At 46.3% G+C, this 8897-nt stretch overlaps 1 protein-coding gene across 1 annotated transcript; it reads right to left on the bottom strand.

Annotated features, from left to right (window-relative positions):
• Window positions 1–484: 484 nt before the first annotated feature.
• On the bottom strand, window positions 485–2381 carry FAM181B (family with sequence similarity 181 member B). Its single transcript, XM_006055629.4, has one exon. The coding sequence runs from the start codon at window positions 2183–2185 to the stop codon at window positions 926–928; it is 1260 nt and encodes a 419-aa protein (XP_006055691.4). The 5' UTR covers window positions 2186–2381; the 3' UTR covers window positions 485–925.
• Between the last annotated feature and the right edge of the window lie 6516 nt (window positions 2382–8897).

Genomic DNA, 8897 nt, shown 5'->3' with positions numbered 1-8897 from the left:
GCAGTAAAGGAGTGAAAAGCGGAGGAATATTGTCATCCCCACCCTCTGAAATAAGGAAACTTGGATGCAAAGACATTATAACTGGCCTAGTCTCCACGTCCCAAAGTGGCTGAAGCATGGGGCAAGGAAAGAATGCCTCCAGGTTTGCTGAATTTCTCCCATACCAGAAATCTGCAAGGAAAGCCCACAGGAAAAAAACATCAGAGAGAGCAATGAGAGTCCAGAAAAAGAAAAATGAACAACAGCACTGGTAAGAATGGGAGAGATAAAGAGATGGAAGAAACAGGGGACAGGAAGAAACACAGGCGGAAAAAATGACAGAGACGGACCCCGGTCCCCAACCGGGGACCAGAAAAGGGAGGGTCGCGGTGGCGCACTGGCCTCACGTCCTCAATAACCCTGTCACTAACCAGGCAAATAGACCACACAGGAAACCATCCTCTAAGAAGACACCCAAATCAATAACAACATACCTCTGCTCCAGTCTTTTCAATACAGACTTTAATTCACAACGCGCTCAAAGGGGAGGGAAGGGAGAGCCCAGAGCACTGTTGGGAAGGGGCTATTACACTAAACACACTAACCTTTTGATGAACAGTTGACAAAGGACAGGGGGCTGCACAAGCCACCTCCTGCCCCTTCCGCCATCCCCACCCCATTCCCCCATCCCGTCTTGGTTTCTTGGCTCGATTGATCCGGTAAGAACTTATTAACGGCTTTTTTCTTTTTTTAAAACATGAAGCTGTGGTTAAAACAACCCCCAACTCCTTTTCATCTCTTTTTCTGAAGTTTCTTTTATTAATCGAATTTTTAAAATCCAGTTTCAACTCCACGTGCATTTGACGGTCGTTCTTAAGACTCGGGAGAGACCCAGAGCGGGGAGCCCCAAGCGCATTGTCTGATGTGGGAGAAGGGTGCCGCGCAGTCAGTCCCGGGGCGCCCCCTCCTCCCCGGGCGCCCCTTCCCAAGCCCCGTCGGGTCTCCAAAGGCCGGCGAACGCCGTGCGGCTGTAGCCCGCGCTGTAGTCGTAGGACACCTGTTGGGGCGGCGGCGGCGGCGCCGGGGGCAGAGCGCAGTCTGAGAAGAAGGGGGTGAACGAGGCCAAGAGGCCGGGCCCGTCGTCCCCGCCCGGAGAGTCCGCGGCGGCGGGGTAAACGGAGCGCAAGGGCTCGTTCAAGGTCAAGCCACCGCCGGGCGCGGGCAGGGGCGGCTTTTTGGTCGCGGGGCCGCCCGGGGCGCTCCAGGGCTCGGGGTACAGTAGGCTCCCCACCATCGCGGGCTGGGGGTCAAAGAGGCCGGGCTCCAGCTCCGGGGGTCCCCGCAGGACTGCGGCCCCGGCAGGGAACACATCGAGAGGCTCCGCGGCAAGTAAGGCACCCGCCTCGGTGCCCGCGCCGTAGTCGGGCCCCAGAAGCTCGAAGAACTCGGCGGCCTCTGAGCCCTTCTCCAAGTCGCCCAGGCTCACGCCGGGCCCCGACGGGCCGCACACGCCGCCGCCCGCCCGGGACGGCTCGGTGAAGAAGGACGGCGGCAGGTTGCGGGCCCGCAGCGGGACCTTCCTGGCGCCGGGGACCGCCGGGCCGCCTGCGGAGCCGGCCGCGTCCCCTCCCACGAGCCCGGCCGCGGGCGCCGCCTCCGCAGCCCCGGCCGGATCGGCGCCCCCGGGGACGTGGCGCAGCGAGTCGAAGAGCGCGGCCAGGCTCCGGCTCTGTAGGCTGGCGGCCGCCGCGGCCTGCGACGCCTCCCGCCGGGGAGCCGCCTTGCCGTGGGCCGGGACCGGGACCGTCTGGGCGCCGGCGAGGGGCCGCTTGGCGGGCGTGTCGGCGGCGCCCGGGGAGGGCGGGCCCGGGGGCGCGGCGCCCATGAGGCCGCTGCAGCGCTTGATCTGCTTCTGCAGGTACTTGCGGTGGTTCACCTTCCGCTTCGACTTGCCGGGCTTGTCCAGGGCCAGCTTAATGTTGCTAGACGCGGAGTCGATGAAGCTGAGCAGGTCGCGGGTGGCCTCGCGCGCGTCCCCGCTCTCGGCGCCCGCCAGCAGCGCGCCCGCCGGCGTCCCGGTCTCCTCATCCTCGAAACAGCAGCCCTTGTCCAGGGCTCCGAAGGCGCCTCCCAGCCCGTCCGGGGAGCCCCCGAAGCCGAAGGGGACGAAGGGGTGCGTGCTGAGGAGCGCCGCCTGGACTGCCATCGCCTCCGCTCCGGGGCGGCCGGTGCGCCGCCGGCCGCTTCCCGCCCGCCGCCCAGGCCCGGCTGCCGCCCTGGCGTGGTGCGCGCGGGGTAGCTTCCTCGTTCGGGGCCGGCTCGCTGCTCAGTCTCCCGGGGGAGCTCATTAGGTCTTGTAAGCGAGGGGCGGAGGGAGGGAGCGCGCGGCGACCGCCCCGGTGGCGAAGGGGAGGGGCTTACTTAGAGGGGCTTAGCCGAGGAGTCGGGGCGAAGGGGTCGCTTTTCTAGTTTTCTAGGCTTTCTCAAGCTCATCTTCTTAACCCCTTAGTTTCCCTTCGCCCCGCCAGTCGCAAGATGTGAAGATGGGGTGGTGCGTGCTCAAACTCCAGCTCCTATATAACCACACCCGGGCGTGGGGCATACTCCCTGAAGCTGAGAAGGCAAGAAGACACGAGGGTTTCAACCCCAGCTCTAGTAATAATAGTAACCACAGGCTACGGAGCTTGGGAGCTTCCCAGATGGCGCTAGTGGTACAAAACCTGTCTAGCAATGCAGGAGATGTAAGAGATGCAGGTGCAATCCCCTGGGTTGGGACGATTCAACGGAGGAGAGCAAGGCAACCCACTCCAGCATTCTTGCCTGGAGACTCCCATGGACAGAGGAGCCTGGCGGGGCTATGGTCCATAGGGTAGCAAAGAGCTGGACACGACTGAGACAACTTAACACGCACCAGGAACTTGCTTATGCCAGGCACTGTCGCTGCATTACCTCATTTAATCTTTGAACAATACTCCTTTGAAGTACCTATTATCACTATCTAACAAATGAGGAGACTGAGCCTCAGAGAGTTTCAGGGAGTTGGCCAAAGCTATATCCAGTTCAGGCTGACTCCAAAGCTATTCCTAAGACCTTAACAAAACCTAGGTTCTTTCTTGGCCTCAGGCTTCCTCCCCTATCAGATGGGAGAAGAAAGCTAGTGTCTCTTCAAGGTCTAGCCCTGGTCCTAAGATTCTAACTCGATATTCAGATTTTCATTCTCAACTCTGATGCTCATTCTTCTACCCCTTAATTGTTACAGGCAACAGTTTACAGCAACTTGAGGCCAGCGCTCAACTCATCTTTTATTAGTAGTTGATAGAGGAGGCAAGGGAGAAAGTCACTCCCACTAAGCCAGCTGGTGCTTTAGAGAAAGAGCCCTGTGTGTGTATGAAACTCTCAGTATCTTAAGACAAAATATGGACCAGAACCTCTCCCCTACGTGTCAAACCATTTAGTTTGTCCATTTGGAACTTCTGTTGCATTTCAAGAATCACCTTGAAGTTCATTTAGACCCACTCTCACCTGGGCAAGCTTCTTGGGAGTGAAAAAACGAGTACTATGGCAGAGCATGACAGATGATTCAGAAAGACTTGGGTTCTGATCTCAGCCTCACCACTCAGTCCCTCTGTGTTGGGTTGAAATCCTACCTCTGATGAGTACATAACTTTCAGCAAACCAGCTGACCTTTCTCTGCCTTAGCTCACACATGTTAAATGCAGGTTAGGTTGCCCACCTCACAGGGCACTTGTGATCTTTAAAGGAAACATCTTGTGGAAAAACCCTTATCTGTTAACTGTTCTATAGCCTATGATGAGTATTTGCCCTTATTTCTTTAAAACACAAAAAGGTGACTATGTTTCCTTATATGGACATCAAATATGCAATAGAACACTTCAATCACAAGGTATTCTGAGGGTTTAGTGAGGTTACATATGAAGATGCTGTGTGTGTGATAAAGGGTCCCTAAATAAGTTATAGTTTAGGTGCAGAGTCTACCCAGGGCAGATATAAACCATCTCTTTCAAAACTCCTTACTGTAAGCCTCATTTTTCAGGATGTAGCAAAACCATTTTTGAGGACCCTGAAGGCACAGCCTTACCAAAGGAGAAAGGGCCAGATAAACACTTTTCATTTGGAAGATGTAGTACTTTTCCCAAGCTGACATGCCGAAGCAAACTTTTTTGAAAAACTCAAGTTGGCTGAATTATAATGTACCTTTCCTTTGAGTTACACACAAGATTTTGTCCTCCACGATTGGACTGTTTTATTGTTGGTGACCTTGCACTCAGAAAATTCTGTGGACTTGTCACTGAGCTCCATTTCACCCCCCTCGGATGTGGATGTCAACACTTCCCTTTCCCTGTCAGCAGGACCCTTCCATCGACCTCTGGGTCTGGCAGCCAAGAGCACTAACTCTTTTTTTTAAACTTCTTTCAACTGAGCAGCTCTTACAAATCCCCAGACAGAGATTGTATAGGGCAGTATATTTAATTGACATCTTTAGTCTGAAAAAAAAAAACTCTCTTAATTCCCAGACTTAGCTAAGCCCTCACATAATCATATTCAAGATAAATGGAATATGAAAATTCATATATAAAAGTCTGTTTCCAGACCATTGGAGTTCTGAGCATCAAAATTGATTTGGCATTAGATGAGGATAGGCTCAAATTCTGGCCCTTCACCTGCGAGGTGAGTGCCCTTGGGCAAGTCAGTCTGCCTTTCTAAAGCTGTTTCTTCATCTGAAAATTGGGAGTGGTTCTAACTATCCTCAGAGTCTTTGTGAGAATTAGGTAAACGCAGAGGCAGGTAGTATCTCTGAGTCTTGCTTGGTTTATCTGTGCAGTGGAGATCATCTCAACTCCTCAGGGTTGTAGGGAGATGGTATATATGAAAGCTCCTGGCACAAAATAGCAGCTCAACAAATGCCCATGTTTTTGATTCCTCCGCTCACTTCTTACCAATATATCTCCCTATAAAATCAACATCATTTGTTCTTTCCCCCAAGAAAGTGAGTGACTATTTTCCAATGCAAGAAAGCAGTTATACTTTCAGGTTGTAGAAACTTAGAAACAGACAGTGTAATAGAGAAGAGTGCTGAAATTAGAACCAGAGATTGAGACTGGGCCCAGTATACCTTTTCATTATACATCTGGCTATAAAAATTTACTTAAAACCCTATACCTCAATATTCCCATCTATAAAATGGGAATAATTATGTAAATTTAATAAGGCTATTGTGGGCAAAGGAGGTAAGACTATACAATGGAGAAAAGACAGCCTTTTCAATAAGTGGTGCTGGGAAAACTGGACAACTGCATGTAAAAGATTGAAACTAGGACACTTCCTAACACCATACACAAAAATAAACTCAAATGGATTAAAGGCTTAAATGTAAGGCCAGAAACTATAAAGATCTTAGAGGAAAACATAATCAGTACTCTCTTTGACATAAATCACAGCAGGATCCTCTTTGACCCACCTCCTAGACTAATGACAATAAAAACAAAAATAAGCAAAGGGGACCTAATTAAACTTAAAAGCTTTTGCACAGCAAAGAAAACAATAAATAAATAAAAAGATTAATAAGACTATTGTGAAAATCAGTGAGATAATGGAAATGGAAGTTCTGTCAACCATAAAGTTGTATATACAAATATAAGATACTCATAGCTTAGAAGTTCCATAGACTAATTCACAAAATTGATCCTTACGTGTAAAATATCCATTCAATCACTTACTCATTCAACCAAAAGATAATGACACCAAGAATATGCTCAGCACTGTGCCAGTACTGTGGATACAGAGATAAGAAGCCATGATTCCTACCCTTTCTGGTGGAAAGACAGACATGCAAACAAGCCATTGTAATATAATGTGATACTTCTCAATAGAAGTAAATTAAAGGTACAATAGTTGATGAGATAAAAGACCTTCAAGTTGCCCAGAGGAGGAAGCCTGCATAAACAGGTACAATAAGACTTGAATAATACATTTGTGTACACCAAGCAAACAAGTGACATCTCTGGAACAGCCAGGCAGAGGGATGGTCATACAAAAGCATTGGTGTTTATGGAAAACTATAAATAAAAAGACAATGAACAACTTCTGCTTGAAATAACTCTATATCTGAGACCAAATAAATCCTCAGAGCTTCCAAAGTGCAGCTAAATTGCTCACGTGGACCCCACCTTGTGGTCTCAGTTGTTTTCTTCATTTCCTTTGCGGAAGAGCTCTATTCCGGATGGAAGGAGTTTCAGCAAAGTCGGTGGCCTGCCCCTGCCAGCCCATCAGCCCCTCCTCCTACACCCTGAGTGACCAGGCTCACTTGACTGGTTTGACATCAATCCATTCCACTTCCTCTGGGGCGGAGGGACCTGGCTCCAGCCTGCATGAGGGCCTCTCTGCAGAGCTCCAAACTGAGCTCTTTTGCCCCACTGATACCTAATGCTGAGCGAGTGGGATTAGTCTCCTTGGGAACCAAGCCCCCCAGGGACTCAAGGGCTGAACTCGCCCCAAACCGTTTGGGAGAATTGAGATTTCATATTGTTCTTTTACACTTGGATTTCAGGACATTACTGAGACAAAGGCCCACCTGAGAGCTGCCTCCTTTCTTGTGAGTAAATATAGCAGCAGGATCAAAAGCTGACTTACTTATTTTGTTTTCCTCTTTGTAACTTTAATCATATTCCCTGCAGGACAATCTTAGTGCTCAGAGATGTCAGGAATGTACATTCATAAAGGAAGAAATAATTATGCATCTTTTTCTCTCTCTTTTTCTCTTCCCATGCCAATTGCTTGTCACTCACTATTTTTGAAAGCTCAGATAAAACAAATCAATTCCTCAATTTCACCATGCAATTTATAAAGGATCAGTTTCATCACGGAATAATGTTACTTTACAAATTATGCACTCCCCAAAACGTATCTCTTGTTTTCTTTCTCATCCTTTCCTCCATCCTTCCAGTCCATCTGACGTTGACAATGGCTGGCCTGGATGATCCAAGGTGGCGTCACTGGATGACACGACTGCGCCTCTGCCTACACGTGCAGTCTGTTGGTGTAACAGTACTCAGACTCCTTACATGGAAGCCTGGGACCCCCAGAGACAGTGTTGCAAGAGGTATCTGTCAGGCATTCTGTGACCTGGCTCCAGAATTCCCAGAACATCATTTTCACCACATTCTATTGGTCAAACAAATCACTAAGGCCTGTTCCCAAGGAGGGAAATTAGAATCTAGCTCTCAATGGAAGAAACATCAAAGAATTTGTTTGGTTTGTGTCTTAAATCTCTTTTCATCTACATCACCCTCCTTTTTTCTTTTCTCATCAAATGGTTTATTGAAGAAGCTGGTCATTGCCTTGTCATCTTCTCCCACATTCTGGATTTGGTTGGTTGCAGCCATCTCCTTGGCATTATTTAATGTTTCTCTGGCCCCTATATTTCCTGAAAATGAGAAGTAGATGTAGGGGCTTGGTCAAATTCATTTTCTTTTTTATGCTGCGTGCTCACACACACACACACATACATGTACTATAAAATATATGCTATAATGTATATGTTTCAGAATAACAATGCCAATATTCTTACTAATGATTACTACAAATTTTTCCTTTTTTTCCATTATTTTGTCCTCAAAACATATCCCACTAGTGATAAACAGTCCAATTACTATGTTTCAAATTCACTTTTTAAAATCCTCTCTGTGTGGTTATGCCATCAATTCACTACATAATTGAATTAGGTTAGGTTTATTTGTTTATTTATTTAGGTTTACTTTTCTTTATATAATTTACATTTATAAATGTACATTTATAAATTTATAAATGTACATTTATAAATCTTTATTTTATTTATAAATCTAATTTACATTTATAAATCTTTATTTTGCTTTATAGTTTTTTATAAAATTTAGATGGTTTCAAAGTCAAAACTATACCACAAGATATGTTCAAAGAGAGCCAGCTTCTATTGTGGACCCTCCACCCTATTTTCTCCCCTCTTCCTATAGGTAATTCTTGTTGTTTTGATTTGTTTGAGTTCAGGCTTATTCTTGTTAGTTAATATATTTATTATACATATTCCTCTTCCTTTTTTTTTACTTAACAATAATGCATCTCCTTTCAGTTTTTATAGTTGTGTAGTATTCCACTGGGTGGCTCTACTGTCATTTATTAAATCAGTTCTGTTATGATTAACTCACTTGGGTTTTTCTAGACCTTTTATATTATAAATTGTACTGCAACAAATAGCTCCAATGTAAAACCAAGGTCTCCCAACTACCGGTCTGGTGCTCCTTTCATAATATTGGTATGGTTATAAAAACAAGGCATATACTAATTTACATTTCATCCCTTTTTTCATTTATTTAACATTTATTGAACTCAGACTATGTATTAGAAAGCATTATGAATTTGGAGGAATATAAAGATTCATAAATCAAAGTCCTACCTTCAAAGAATCCATGATTTTGTAGACAATGCAGATACATATTCAACAGATAACAAAACCATATAAAATAAAGTGCAAGCAAAACACTGAGGGTTCAATAGAAAAATCCACTAGGATAAAGGAAATTGGGAAGGACACATGGATTGTGTGACATTTGAATACAGTGGGAAGAGCAGAATTTCCCAAAGTACATAAACACAGACACGCGATACAGACTGCACAGAAATAGTTCTAATGTTTTCCTTAGCTAGGATCTTTTCATTTTTACAAAGAGAATGTATTAATGTATTATTTATTTATATACATATATTTAGTTAAAATATTAATTCTTCAACTGAATGTGGATGGCATTTTCAATGAGTCATGAGTATTTCTATATTCCTGGACATGCATAGGAAAACAGTAGGAGACAACACTAAATGGGCTGGGATTATCAAGATACTAAATGCCAAGCCAAGAGACAATGTGA

Source organism: Bubalus bubalis, chromosome 5, assembly GCF_019923935.1.
Source record: "Bubalus bubalis isolate 160015118507 breed Murrah chromosome 5, NDDB_SH_1, whole genome shotgun sequence".
Taxonomy (NCBI): Eukaryota; Metazoa; Chordata; class Mammalia; order Artiodactyla; family Bovidae; genus Bubalus; species Bubalus bubalis.
This window is presented reverse-complemented; position numbering and strand designations above follow the sequence as displayed.

Excerpts from the sequence above, each read along its gene's own strand:
- FAM181B (XM_006055629.4), bottom strand. The coding sequence starts at position 2,185 with ATGGCAGTCCAGGCGGCGCTCCTCAGCACGCACCCCTTCGTCCCCTTC.